This window comes from Dermacentor andersoni, chromosome 2 (assembly GCF_023375885.2).
Source record: "Dermacentor andersoni chromosome 2, qqDerAnde1_hic_scaffold, whole genome shotgun sequence".
In the NCBI taxonomy this organism is placed as follows: domain Eukaryota; kingdom Metazoa; phylum Arthropoda; class Arachnida; order Ixodida; family Ixodidae; genus Dermacentor; species Dermacentor andersoni.
The window spans coordinates 14,503,779-14,519,173 of NC_092815.1; the positions used below are offsets into that span (position 1 = coordinate 14,503,779).

At 45.2% G+C, this 15,395-nt stretch overlaps 1 protein-coding gene across 1 annotated transcript; it reads right to left on the minus strand.

Moving 5' to 3' along the window:
* Positions 1–6,267: 6,267 nt before the first annotated feature.
* LOC129387857 (uncharacterized) lies at positions 6,268–15,364 on the minus strand. The gene is made up of 3 exons (XM_055077510.2): positions 14,376–15,364; positions 9,452–9,590; positions 6,268–7,461 (listed from the first exon to the last, which is right to left on the minus strand). Exons 1-3 carry the CDS (start codon positions 14,421–14,423, stop codon positions 7,133–7,135), a joined length of 516 nt encoding a protein of 171 aa, XP_054933485.1. The 5' UTR covers positions 14,424–15,364; the 3' UTR covers positions 6,268–7,132.
* Positions 15,365–15,395: the final 31 nt, after the last annotated feature.

Consider the following 15,395-nt stretch of genomic DNA (forward strand, 5'->3'; position numbering starts at 1 on the left):
ACGACGGAGAGAGAGGAAAAAAGTGAATGGAGGTGCCTTTTATCACCCCCAAAAACAAGGCAGTAATAAAAGCAAATTTTCTATCGACCTGTTCCCACTGTGCTAATTTGCAGGAGAATCCTATGCACGCAGGCCTCTGACAAAATATTTTGCGCTGCATTTTGTTTTCAAGTCGCTTAGGCAAGTTGGAGCGACATTCTTTTACAACAGCGCAAAGGACAAGGACCAGACGAGTGCACATAACACAGCGCTGTGTTATGTGCACTCGTCTGGTCCTTGTTCATTGCGCTGTTGAAAAAGATTGCGTTCAAGTGCCTCGGCCTTGAATAACTCTCTTATTATAAATCATAAACAGTCGTCTGTCGTTTTGCTCGAAGTGTTCGGTGAACAATGACAGAGGAGCGTTAAACTCTACCGTGGGTCGACGCTCGAGCGGGATTTTTATGTCGCGAAAGAATTATATGCCCCATTGAGCGAAAATCCGTCGTAGTGGGCGTGGCCGAAAGGTGATACCAAAGATGGCCGACTGCACAAAGAGTAAAAACACGTCAAAAATGCTCGGATTGACGTCAGATTTCTCAGGGAGGTTCATGCAAATAAAGTGCATTAATGGCTCTGGAAAGAAAATGTATATGTCGGTTTGGGTGAGGACCGAGCCCGGGCCTCCGAGTTGCGACACAAGCACACTTCTACTACGACGTCACGGCGCTCCGCTGTTCTGGCTGACTGCAGGCATCGCTAGTGCGTGCGTCATCGCACACGCCACGCCGCAGCCATCTGCGGACTAAACGCGTGGCCTAGTCCGTGCGTCTCTGGGCACGTGATGGTGCAGCAGATGGGGAGGGTGGGGCGCCATGTTATGAGCATATAAAATGAGCGACTTTATGACGTTCCGAGATCTATTAACGGTATGTTTTCGCATTCCCACACATAAGCAGTTTAATTTGTGTCTGTTGAATGTTTAGCACATAAGAGTGAACATTATTACGCAAGCGTGCTACGTATCGTCAGTTACATAGTTACATACAAAAAACAGTTTTTTTCCGCGCCCAGTGACGAATAAAATCTACTAAAGTGGCCGAATGTAACGCCAATTTCTTAATTAAATTTCATATACACCCTATGTTTTAGTGTGCGAACTCCTTTTTGCCTACACTGCAGCGAATTCGAACGAGCGTCAGAATAAAGACTCATACAGATGCGGCGACATAAAACGTTTGTTAGTAGAAGAAATCAGCGAAGTTAACTTTCATGTCTCGGTATACTGAGGCGTTTAACAACGTTAACATTTTGAGTTTTGTATTAATTTCGCTCTACTTGCATATTCATGTCAATCCTTGGCTTGGACAAACCGGAGAAAAACTAAGCAAGACGTAACAAGAACGACTGAAATTGTTACGTAGATTGGAATGCATAATCAAAGTCTGCCTGCTCGCGTATGTCATACAAGGAATTTGCAACTAATATTACATTGAAGTATGTGTCAAAGAGTGTGACATGCATGTATCCGGGTGCTCCGCAATACGGCAAGCCTTTACAATTTCACATGCATCACACTGCCTCATTATCGTACCTGTCCGCTCAGCGAAAGGCGGCTGTATCATTGGGCAGATATACTCTATCTCTGCGACGCGACTTTTAATGATTTATCATTTGGCCAATCGCAAGCTGTTATCTGCAATCATTGCGAGCATTTCTGTGGCTTTAGCGGTACCTGAGGTGAGTTAATGGCAGGCTGCACCGGGGTGCACGAGTGGGAAAAACATGAAGAACCTCTTAGATAGCGACTCCCTAACCGGTGCTACTATAACCTCTCTGGACAGGCAACGCATGCGTTGGACATGTGACCGTTCTTCCATCATTTATACCGACGGCCTCTCTTATTCACGAAAAACGCCTGGCATAACGATTCAGTCAATCAGTGGGTGTGCGCTTGGCGGTAAGAGGTATCGAGAAACGTAGGTGACGCCGCAGTGTTGACGATCTCGTCTCTTGATTAGGGCTGGTCCGATTCCTCTGGTAAGGTGTACTACGAGAAATGCCGTAAAAGAGCATATAAATGTTCAGCTACCCGAGTTTCTTAGCATGCGCCGAAATTTTCATAAATTAGCACTGTCGCAGCTCCTTTTAACGATGGCATGGTAAAGCATTCTCGGTGAAAGAAAAAAAAAAAAAGACCTTTCAGTTCAGGATATATGGCCACTTGTCACGCTTTCCGATTCATGTGCCTTTTGACATTGAAATCTGACCAGAAATATGCTGGTGCAGCCACCACCCAAGAAAGCATAGGAAGTGTCACCGTGCCGTGTAAAATCAATGAACATACTCTGGCAGCATTGTCAGATTTAGTGTTGCCAGGGGCTGCTGGCATTAAGTTTATAACGCAGCTATTAGACGCTCGTTCCCTGCGGCGAGCGTTGGCGTCGTACCTCGTAATTGAGTTCATGAACGAGCACAGCGAAAGATGGGAGCTAACGCGGAGCGCAGCGGGTGATGAAAGATGGCGAGAGTGAAGAAGCGCGAGGAGGAGGGTTTGGCGAAATTGTGAGAAGAAAAGCGTAGTTCCGCACGACACTATGGTGACGATGGTTTCGAGATGGCGCCAGAATAGCGGGCGTCGTGACGATTGTCTACAGCTTTTGAGAGAGATTTACCTAGAAAATACCGTTTGCGTTGAATGGGAAGGGATGAGGAGTGTACTAAGGAGTACTGTACCCACACAAACAGGTGGGTACAGTAGTAGAGCAGCAGCTCCCAGGTTTATTTTATGCGGACGACATTGTATTGCCAGCTAACAAGCAAAGTGATTTGCAACGTCTGGCTAATATCTGTGGACAGGAAGGCAACAATTTAGGTTTTAAATTTAGTGTTAAAAAATCGGGTGTTATGGTATTCAATGAAAAGAGTGAACAGACAGTGGAGATACAGAATATAAATACCTTGGTATATGGATAAACGAAGGCAATAGATATATGGAAACACAGGAAAAAACAATAGCAGTGAAGGGGAAGAGAAATGCAGCCATAATGAAGCACAGAACGCTATGGGGATACAATAGGTACGAGGTCCCCCGAGTTATGTGGGAAGGTGTAATGGTTCCAGGACTTGCTTTTGGAAATGCGGTTGTTTGCTTTAAATCAGTTGTACAATCAGGACTCGATGGGAACCAAAGGTCAGTGGGTCGCCTCGCATTGGGCGCTGAAGCTGTGCACGGTAATATGGGCTGAACTAGTTTTAAGTGAGGGAAGCTCGAAGTAAAATTGAGTATGAAGAACGGCTGAGGAATATGGACGAAAGTAAATGGGCTGGGACAGTGTTGAGGTATTCCTACAGGAAAAACATTGATTCACAGTGAAGGAAAAGAACTAGGAAGCTTACCAGCAAGTATGCGGCCTGTAGGGTGGACAACACAGCAACAAAGGTGAAGCGGAAAGTCAGAGAGGCTGAAATAATCCCATGGGTGGCTTCAATGGAGCAGTGGAAAAGTAAACATGTCCGGGCAATAGGCATTAGTAAGAGGCGATTGGAGGATTGGTGGACGAAAAGTAGGGAAACGACAAAAAAAAAAAGAAAAGGAGACGTACACAGGCACAGTTCATAATAGGGGTTCACAAACTTTGGTTATGGGAATTCATCGTGCTCTTCTTCCTTCTCCTTTTTTTTAAATCTTTTTTAACATAGGTAGGACATTAGGCAATATAATAAGAGCTTGATGGTGCAACCCACCTCCCCCTTGCAAAGGGGACGCTCATAGCATCCATCCATCCATCCATCCATCCTTCGCTGGGGTGCCTCAATACGCTTGCTAGCCTCCGCTCCGTTCGCAGGGCGCGCGCATCGAGGCACTCTACGCTTCGTCTGTTCACCAAAGCGCATGCCTGTCTGGGGCGGCTGCTGTGAATCGCGCCCATACGTCACCAACGCGCTGCCTCTCGCGATCTCCCGATTTGCAAGGCAGAGAGAGAGATAAAACATCTTTATTGAAAAGTCCCTGGTGGGTTCGAAAAGGGGACGGAGAGGCTGGGAGGCCAGCCCCGTAAAGCTCCACTTTCCGTCATGAGCAGGCCAGGCCTTGAAACGTATAGCGACGTCCCCCGCCAGCCGGATAGCCCAGAGCTGGTCTTCTGGGCATTCGCTGAGCAGTATAGCCTACCACTTCTCAGGGACTTTTATTTTAGCATTGTGGTTTATGCTGTCTCTGATATTATTTGGACCTGATGGACATGCCCATTATAATGTGATGGAGGTCTTCAGGTGGTGTATTGCATGTCTTGCAGTGTGATGAGTATGCTTCTGGGTGTATTCGGTGCATGAGGAGTGGCGTAGGGAAACTGCTTGTTTGTAGAAGTCTCCACGTAGTTGCTTAGTGTTTAATGATTTGTCAGGAGGAGGGTATCAATAGCGAGCACTTCGGTAGTGTTCGAGGACTTCTCCGTAAGGAGTCATTTGTTCGTATTGGGAAGCTGTTATTTCTTTATCTGGTTCTTTAATTTGTGAGGAGGAGGGCATTTATAGCGAGCAATTCGATAGTATTCGCGGATTTCTCCGTAAGTAGTCATTTGTTCGTATTGGGACGCTGTTATTTCTTGATCTGGTTATGGGGGCCGTAGTTCTGCTTGAGTATCTTCGGGGATTTGTTGTCCAGAGAGAAATGGGCGACGCAAGTGACTCTCCCGGTAGATACTTGCTCGGGCAGCGTCGTGCGCAGCGTTGTTCCCAATTACCCCTGCATGGCCTGGCGTCCAGTTGAGTCGAACAGTTCTTTTTTGGGTATTATGGAGGTGTTCCTGATCTCAGGTGGAATCTCTCTCTCTTCTTCAATTCGCATCTGGTATTGTATTGCCAGCTTGTTTAGTATTGTCCGTCCAGTCTTTGTGTTAGGCGTTCGTAGTGTGATGTTCTCTGTACTTCTATAATTTCGTCCTGTGTATTGTGTAATCCTAGGGCTAATAACTTTTCGTTTGCTGTGCTTGGAGGAAAGTGTGATGCCTATTTTAATGCTTTCCTTATCATTGTCAATCGTGTGTTTCTCGGTATGCTTGGAAGTTAAGAATGGAGCACTATACGCTGTACGGGAGATGATAAAGGCTTGTACCAGTCGACTGGTATTGTTCAGTCATGCCGCCCTTCTCTCCATTTGCAATGTGCCGCACGAGACATGAATGAATGATTCAGGCCACGACTGGTGTTATCATGCGATAGCTTTGTTTAGAAGGTGAATTCTGGCCGAGGGTTGCATTGTTCAATTTAAGCTTTTAATAAAATTGAAAAGTAGTCTAATATTGTTGAACTTCGATGGTAGCCTTCAGATGAGCAGACGACGAACTGTTATACAGGAGTGCACTGTCACATGGCTTGCTACAAAATACTAAAATAATAAACGCCTAATTTGGGCATTCAAAGAGGCAAGAATTGCATATTAGTTTGCATATTAGTTTTAGCATAAAACGCATAAACGGTCTAGTGTGCGGAAGGAGATACAAAAAAGAAAACGCACCGACCGCTCTCCCAACTTGTTGCTCAGCTAACATCTGACTCATACCCACTGTAGTAATTCGCCAAGGAGCGGGTGGATTATTCCAAGTTGTAGCCTGGAATAAGTTCCAGGACTGCTATAGAGTAATTGCATGTTAAAATGAATGAAAATAATTGAAAAGTACACAAGAAATAGAAAGCCGACAAAATATAGCGGGAGTTTGGCTGGACTCGAGAAATTTCTGGACAACGTAGCAAACAGCGCTGTGGCTGAATCCCACAAAAGAGGCGTGTAATGAAAAACATCAGGTTCTGTAAAGCCCAGACACTTTTCGAACTTGTTGTATACGAGTCATTGTTCACATTCTGCATTGTCATTATCATTTAATAAAAATCTTGTTTCGACTGTTTGCTTGGTCTATACATCTTCATTTTAACTGAAATTTAGTGGGCAGCGTATCTCATTCCCTTGTTCGTGGTTAACTTTGATCATTAAAGCTTCATATATTTTTTAATGGGGTTTCTGTAGTTGTCTGCAATTGTACCGGACTGTGCTGCGGTGCGAAACATTAAGGACTGTACATTTTCCTTAAAATAGAGAAAGAGAATTAACATTCAGTAGTGCCATAATGACTCCCTAACTGAAACTAAACTTTTCAGGACATAGGCGTCTTCGTAAATAACAAATTGCGTGTACTGGTTCCTGAATAATGAAGATATACGAGGTTCCTGAATAATGAAGATGACGTATTCAGTTACGACGTTCAACAAGCATAACTACAAGGTATCATGCATGAAGTGCATTGCTTTCCGCTCATTTAGTTGCAGGCATTTTATTATTTAATTGTAATAAAAAAAAAGCAGACATGCTGGTGTGGTCTATAAAGTGACTTTTATGTGGAAAAACTGGAAGCGCAATGTTACGTAAAACGCTCGTCAGGACTAGCGTCAAAATAACGAGAAATGGTGAATTATTCTGGCTTCAGTGCAGAACGACTCTCTAACGGGAGATCGTCCGACGCCGATGAAGCTTGGGAGAGGAAGCACAACAGCACGCGCAGTCTTGTGAATGTGTTCTGGCGGGATCGTTCTGCAGAATTTAATGCTCTAAGGCTGATAAGAGGGGGCTAGTCCTTCTTGAAAAAGAAAATCATATTTAGGAGCACATTTTCGAAGCCTATCCAAATGATCAAAGCTGAATGGAAGACGTGAAACACAGTCACTCCAATATCAGCCGTAGTACGGCCCTTACCGTAAACGCAGTGCCGTCAGAGTGGGTGTCAAGTTTTCTTCAGAAATACAAGCCATGCGTTACAAAGTTGCCACGCCGTTAACGCTACCGTTGCTTGTTGGCACGTTCGGCCCCTCGCATGAAACTATAGGTTCGTGGTCACGCGTCATTATGACGCTGTCTTACACGTTTTTGTTCCAGGGGCTTAAAATGGCGTTCACCGCCACTGGCGTATTGACGCAAAATTCTAAGCGCCGAAGCGAGCCTACGCACATATATAGAAAGCCAAACGTTAAAGGTTCGCTCTTCGCTCACGGTGTAGTGCGGATTTATTTACGAAGCTCGGCGCGTAGGAATTCGCAGCACGGCACATCGTCGATGGCACCGCGAGGCGCCCCCTGCACGTGTTGCCTTCTTCGCCGCGGCCTACTTGGCCGGCGCCGCTCCACCTGCTTCGCTGCTTTCGTGAGCGCTGCCAGTTGCCGTGGCCGCCTCTTGCAACCCATTTGGCTGCTGGTCAGCCGCGGCTTGTCGAGGCTGTGCTCCCTGCGGAGCGCCGGCTCCCCCTGCGATGGCGGGCGACGGCGACACCGCCCTCGAACAGGCCACGTCGAAGGGCTCCGACGGTGCCGGAGACGAGGGCGCGAGCACCAGCGTTGGGGGCATGTCTAGCCGCGCGGGCACGGGGTCACCGGTGGCTGCCGTTGGGAGCGCGATCGTCGCTGGAGGTACGGGAATGACCGCGGAGTCCGGAGCTGAAAGAGCAAAACACCAGTGCTCGGCGCGAGTTGTCGCCCGAGACGCTCGACAGAGAGACCTACGGGTCGGCTCTGTACGTATGCGCAAACGAGTTTAATGCTGTTGAATTATTAGGTTTTTCTTACGTTTCATTGTTTCCAGCTCCTTGGAGTCTATACGCAAATTGCTTAAGCTATGAAATGGACACCGAGTTATCAAGTTCTGGTTGGCACACAGCTTGCGAGTTAATGCCAGGCAGAAGCAGCGGAGCACTCTCGCTAGCCTTGTGACAATACTGGCCACGTGTACCGACAGTTGTTGCTCTATTGAGATATCCTCGTTTATCTGCCTTGGTGACTCTACATCAAATTTCATTCCGTGGAGAAACTTATGTTAATACACGTTATCGAATGTATTCAAAACTGACGCGGACCATCGAAACGGTCGCGATGACTGCTGTCGAATGCTGGGGCACGGTTTTATTATTTTTTTCTTTAGTTCATTGTCATCGAGCACTACGAGTTAGTATTCTTTAACTTCTGTCAGTAAGTGCACCACTGCAGCGTGTTGACCATAGCAGACATGAAATTCAAGTGGTGCATAGCAAATGCGTTGGTATTTGGCACATGCCGACCAAGGTGTTCGTACGTGGCGCATGTATAAGCGGACGGTAAACATATTCCGGCTATTGAGTTTCTCGATATGTAAAAAAAAAAAAAAAAAAAAAAAAAAAAAGAGATGCTGTCACGACAACGCACTATGACGGTATTTGCTTTGGCCTTCTGGACATCGTCGTCTTCTTTTATTTCCAAGCATAATTTCACTTCCCTGTCGCAGCCTTCGTTCAGAGCAAGAAAACACAAAACCCGATTTAAAAATTAAAGAACTGTATCTTACGAACACTAGCTGCGTTGTACTTTCTCCGCACCGGATGGGCACCGTCCTACGGACTACTATACCAGTTAGTTCTAGCGCTGTTTCGTCCATTTCCCACTGGCCGCAGGCCATTCTGTGCCATATGCATTTGATTTTTAATTGTACAACGCATAAGAAGCCGGATAATCGCTATTGATAATGAGTGGGCCGAATGTAGGCAGCTATATAACACACGGAATTTTCACCCTCTAAATATAACACCCCTACGCCCGCACTGACATATTCAAATATAGTTTTTTTCTCCGATGCATTGGATTGTGGAACCAACTTCCCCCTAAGATATGCAAATTGACATTTGATAATTTTGTTAAGGCAATCAGTGGTTGATGTCCGTGGTTCCTAAAACCATGTATTATTCACAATGTTTATATGCATACATGTATGTACTGAGACCATTTTTTTTCTTAACATATTCCTGATACTAGTCCTTTGCTTTGTACCTTTTATTTATGTACCCCTATTGCTGTGTGTGTGGCACCCTTGATTTTGTACCCCACTCCTGCGATAAGCCTCTAGGGTTGCGGTATGTATAAATAAATAAAAAAATTAAGTTGCAAATTAAGAATAAAAAACTTGCTGCCGGCCAACGACACGACTTGTTGATCGGTTCTTGTCTCCATTGGCGGGTGACGTTCGCTTAGTTAGGATCGTCTAATTGCACGAAGCCCAGTTCTATGTTACAATAAGGCGAATATTCCGTGTCGCCTTTCTCTGTGGGTCATTGTGATTTTCTCTCATCGTGCTATATTTCCCTCGCTCGTTTCGCAGCATATTAGCGATATGTTAATATCGGCGGTGATTGATAGCGCACACTACTTAAGGCATTCAGCGCGAAAATTAAGTTATTACGGCACAAAGGAAGACTTGTGATAAAAGATTTCTGTGATTTCATTGAAAACCTCACTTGATAGTCACCGCTCTGTCCGTCTTCTTCCCTGTTCTTCTTTACTTTGGGGGGGGGGGGGGGGGGGCGCTATTTGCTTCAAGCATGTAATACCAGCTCACCCTGCAAGCCGCTCTTCTCAAATTATTGGTTCAGGGCCGTCGAAAGCTATGAAGCCTGTCGAGTACCTGGAGTTTCGGCGACAGTACGGTCGGAGGGCGCCTCGATCAGTTCTCTTGATGGCGGAGAATGCGTGCGTTCGTCCGCGTGATCAGCGGCCTTCTTCCTTCGGCCCAGCTCGACCATGCGGTCCCAGTCGTATGCCTCCTGCGGCGCAAATGTCGAAGCAGGGCTGAGCGTTAAAACTAACGCACGTATGACATCAAAAATCTATCGAATAGCATGCCTTGTTGTGGCAGAATTGCGTTGCTCCTCACAAGCTGTTCCACACAAAGGGGGTAGTGCTTTGTGGTCGTAATAAACGCATCCGTAGCGCGAGAGATTTTAGAAATACATTTTTTACTCATTACATCAACATTCTTTCTGAAAGCGGTATTAGTTGAAAAACGAGTGTTCGTCTTCCGGTGGTCCTGTAGCAAGTGTTATTTTTCAGAGCGCCGAAGCTCAACCACCCTGTCCGAATGCGCTCACTTGTACTCTATTACGTTAAGTGCTAAAGCTATCCTGAGATTTAAGCACGTAGATGCTTCACTGTAATTACGTTTATATTCACAGCAGAAGCTACAGTGTAATATGCTCTCATATTTACCGATAGGCATAGATATTCCATAGCTTTCACGAATCGATAATTTAATATACAATTATCTTCGATAACGTTTCTTCAATGTTGCCTGGTGGTAATAAGGCGGCCGCACACGACACGATAAAAAACGCGCAGTCATCTGGCATGGATATATAGCGCAAAAAAGATGGACAGTTGGGCGAGTTGGTACGGTAGCATATTCTCAGTTTATAGCGAGAAGGGACACAGACGAAGACTAGAAGTAGACGAAGAATAGTGCTCGTCCTGCCACTTTCTAGTCTTTGTCTGTGTCCCTTTACGCTATGAACCAAGAATATGGATATATAGTCACGACAGCAGATTTTGGGCGCTGCTTCTGTTCCACAAAGTGCTACCGAAAGTAAGTCCTATATACGAACAACTACAAGGACGCGTTAGAAAATGTACTCCCTGATTGTGTGCATTGTAATTTATGCGACGCCAGGAAAACGTCATCATTATTTGCCGTAATTAAGTACACTGCGGGAAGATTCCCTATTCGAGATGTGTACCATTTCCAGTTTTCTGCATTGACCGACGTCTACCTAAACCAAGGTTTTCTTTTTAGTCTCATCATGCCAGCTAGTTTTCAACTGCCCTCTTGTACCAGTATTAACTTAAGGAATGGTGAACTTCGATGCGAGCAAATACTCTTGACGAGGAATGGCAAGGTAAATGATAGGCGCAACGTTAAAGGACAGAAAGACTGCAGAACTGATTAAGGATCAATTAACGGGAGGATAATCTTGTTACAGTTACCTGCACTGGGCAAGTCATGTAACGCGCAGAACAGATAGCTGGTGTTCGAGTACTGTAGGCTCGATCAATTAAAATTTAACGAAACCGACATTACCTGTTACTTAGCTATCGTGCGCATCTTCTCAGGAAAGAATTACCACATTTTGCTCCGTTTGAAACTTGGAATATCGCGCCAGGAATGTCGACCTTGTTTCTTGCTGGCACGCAGTGCTTGCGCCAGTCGCGGAATTGCTATTCTACAAAAAATGTCAACCTTTCATGGTAACGTTAGAGTTAGGCATAGAGTTTTCTACATAAGTCATGGCTTAAGAGTTAGGAATAGAGTTTCTTGCAAAGGTCGCTTGAGTGAACTCTGGCGCTATCTACAGGGGAGTTGCAAGCACGGCGGCTCAAAGAGCGTGGGAATGTTGGCTAGTGCATGAATTTGCCCCCACTTCGTCCTCCTCGCTTCAAGCGGCTTAGTGAATTTGCAAATTCATCATTTTGAGAAAATATTGAGTCATAAATGCAAAATTCTCAATGATTATGCACATGCGCAGAGAATTGTTTTGCTGTGTTTAGAAAGAAATATCATGGTAATTTGCATAGAAAAGCGTAAAGCAATTAAAGTAATTTGGTTTCTGAACCAAACTAAGTTATACAGCTGAATCTCTGGCCTCTGTGCTATAAGAGGAGTAAAAGCAGTCGCAAATAGATTTCTACTATATGGCACTGAAATGTGTATTACCCATGGAAAGGAAGAAAATTACTAGAGCATAGACCAGAAGGCAAGAAAATATTTATTTGCACCAGAAAGTGTACGAGAGTCGTCTATTAAACGGGGCTGACGAACACAATTACACAGCATGCACAAGAGACTGGTGAGATTGTTACCTAGCAACTGCTAACACTGCCTTGTGATAGCTGAAGTAGTTTGCACGTATTTCACAAATCGTCACCTGCGTTCCTGACGAACAGTGCGTCAATGCACGGGTTGCACGTAGTTGTAATAGCTTTATTTGCAAGGTTCAAGTCGAAGAAACTTTCATGAAAATTATAAGCGCTATCTGTCTTTGAAATATCGACATTGAAGTGAATATCATCGGTGAATTGTACAGGTCGGCGACATTAACAGAGACGACGAGATGCGCTGCCTTGAATGTGATGCACTTTTAAAGAGACATTTAGCGAAATATTAAAGAGGAAGGTGTCTTGGCGGGTTGATGATCACCATACTCGTAACTGAAGCATAATGTGTTAAACTGTAGAAGCTCGGGCAAGTACGACGTTCTGTGAAATGTTTATAAAAGCAATTCGAGGCGTCCGAGCGTTGATGCACGAGCAAAGGGAGCATATAAAACACTGCGTGCTGCCTGAAGAAACGCCAATCCAAGCCAATGGCAAGAAGGCCCGCCTGTGACATGTTAAAGGCTAAATTATGGGGTTTTACGTGCCAAAACCAGGATATGATAATGGGACACGCCGCAGTGGGGGACTCATTATGGCCACCTGGGCTTCTTTAACATGCGCCCAATGCACGGCACCATGGGTGTTCTTGCATTTCGCCCCCATCTAAATGCGGCCACCGCGGCCGGAATTTTATCCCACGCCCTCGGGCTTAGCAACGCAATGCCAAAGCCACTACGCGACTACGGCGTGTGGTGTTTGCGAGCGTCAATGAGCGTTTCAGACCCGATCTCTCGCCATATAAGGAGAGACGAAAGGGTTAAAATTGTTCATGCGTTCCACACGCCTGCGTCTTTAAGCGTTTTGCAATAGTCGCGTAGAACAAGGTACGAATGCATTAACATCGCTGTGCGTTCGTGCGTTTGCGTTCGTCGGGGTGTGCACGTTCCAACCGCTTCAAGACGCCAGTTGCTGCGAACGGAGTGCGCGGGCTGCCTGAAGCCAGGCCGATGCACAATAATGACGCGCCGCATGCTTGTTACCGTACACTACAGGCCACCTTCCCTTGATGTCGAGAACCAGTCTCGAGAAGAACGCCGGGAGTTGACGCCCGAACCGTGCTGCCCGTGTGAGAGAATCGAGGGTCTACAAACACCGTTCACTCCGCGTGAATGGGTCAAAATACGGCCTGAAGAGGGGCACGCCGGGTGCCGCCATGTCGGGCAGTGACGTAGTTTCCGTGGAAGACTAATCTGCAGGAGACCTCAGGAAAAAAAAAAGCCGGCAGATCCCACGCCCTGTAGGGGTCGGTGTTATGTGAAGCAGTGTGCGGGGAGCCTACCAAGTTAACGAAACGGCCATGAGAGCACCAAGACGCAGGCGGCTGTTTCATGACCTACGTGACACGCATGTCGTGACCTGTCATTTGTGTTTTTCATGCACTCTTGTCATACTATGGCAATTCTGGTACGTACCAAATTAACGAAACGGCCATGAGAGCACCAAGACTTAGGCGGATAGATAGATAGAAATTTTCGAAGTGGCAAATGTTCGCCAAGAAATGCTTCGAATTTAAAATGCCTTTCGCGGTTAAATAAAAAAAAGAACCCGCCACAACAACGTCTGAAGCCACAAGCACGAAGATTTAGACAAATCTACGTGTATACCTATCGTTACCATGGTAAATGTACGAACGCAGTGCCAGAGTTCCCTTCAGTAACTTTTGTAGAAAAATCTGGAACGGAGAAGGAGTGAGCGAAGAATTTATCTTCACCGTATCAGGTTTAATTTTGTCAAATGCATCCGCAAGGGGTGCTGCTATTGCGGTGATGTGCTGATACGTCGTTGGCCTTGTCAATCTCCAGTAAAATTAATATGATCAATATAATAAAAGCACCACCGCACGCTACACTCTGGAGCCTTGTTTCCACCTTTCTTGCTGTACTAAGTGGGCTATTCGACGGCGATAATAGGTGACGCCCCAAATGTCTGATGTTGCGTGTAAACTCCATTCAGTGCAAGTATGCGGCCATTTATGATCGATGTCTGGGAATTCTATTCAACGGTTCGAGACCTACTAAATTTAATAATAAGCGAAGATGCCATTGCGGATACAGATATGGCATTTACCATTGAGATGTGAGACTTTGTCATATTATGTCACATCATAATCGTTATATTACAGATTGTTTAACTTTTGCAAACTTCTGCCTTCGTGCATTTTAATGTTTGTTAGTCATTCTCCGTGTCAGCACATGCCAACATTAGTGCCCTGGCAAGACACGTTGGGTCCTCTCGCCATTCAATGATGTAAATGCTTATAGTACATAATTAAGGGCCAAGAAACATAGTGGATACGTTATTTCAGTAAATATGTATGTTACTTGTTTCATTTCATTTATTTTATCCTTAACGGCCCGAATACATTACATAAGGGGCGGAGGAGGGGTGTAGTGCTATATGAATGTAACAAATGCAAAAACTTGGTAGGAACATGGTGATAAACTGGTAAAAAAGGCAGTATGAGACGCTTAGGATCGTAAATACCATGTGATCTTTCTTATTCGAAATTTGTAATGCAGAAAGGGGTAGAGTTAGAAGCTGAAAATCACCCCCCCCCCCCCCCCCCCCCGGTTTCTATCTCTCTCCCGCTAAAAGTAATAAAAAACGTTGTTCGTGACATATACCTCACTTCTGACCAAGAGCTTCTCTCTCGCAGATGGTGTTGCCAGCATCTTGACGAGGCAATTGTAGATGGGATGAATCGACCTCGGGTTCACCTTCGACGGTTTATAGGGCCCTGGGAAAGTGCCGAATCTTCGTTAAACAGATTTATCAGATATATGCGCCAGTATTTGTCATACGTATTCAGTGCTCTCCATTGATGCATTATTCATTAATATTTCCCGCCTATTACCATATAACGTGCATTATATCGGTGATCTGTAGCTTAAGGAATCGCTCGCATATACGAAAAGTGTGAAGCAACCTGTTGTATACAAAATCAAAACCGTGCTTCGCTTCGAGGTCTGAGAGCGGTGCTACTTCATAATTCAGTTACATTTGCTGATTATCCTCTGCGGCTGGCGTTGTAAATTTTAGGAGTTATTGTCATGTGAGAGAAAACGGAAGACTTGTACCATATATAATCTCCAAGCCAGACAACGAATACGAGAGGCTAAATTGTAGTTCGATCAGCTTGACAACAACGGTTTGATCTTCAAATAGTGTCCGCCAATTGACACTTCAAAGAGACTTCACTTTTTACACTACGGATTATGTCCGCTGGTCTTCCTCATAATGTCGGCCACGAATGGAATAATGAAGTATTAACGCGGCAGCGTCGAGGGCTTCGTGTCGCAGGAAATCGGGTGTCAGCGTCGGCGCCGGCCGTTCGGGAAAAATTTCTCGTATTTTAGGTATGCGTATATGCCACGCGTTGCTGTATGACATGCGGTATATGCGGGTTATATTGCCACACCATTCTATCACTAATGTTCCTCGTACCTTGTCTTACATTCTTGGCAAAGTTATTCCTCGGAATTTTGAGAATTACAGCTCACAAACAAACGTCATGAAATAAAGCAGCAACAGCGCATGCTTCTTGTGTTAAATCTTCCCAGACTTAAATATTAGAAGTGCGAAATAATAACAGGAAACAGACAATTATATATATATATATATATATATATATATATATATATATT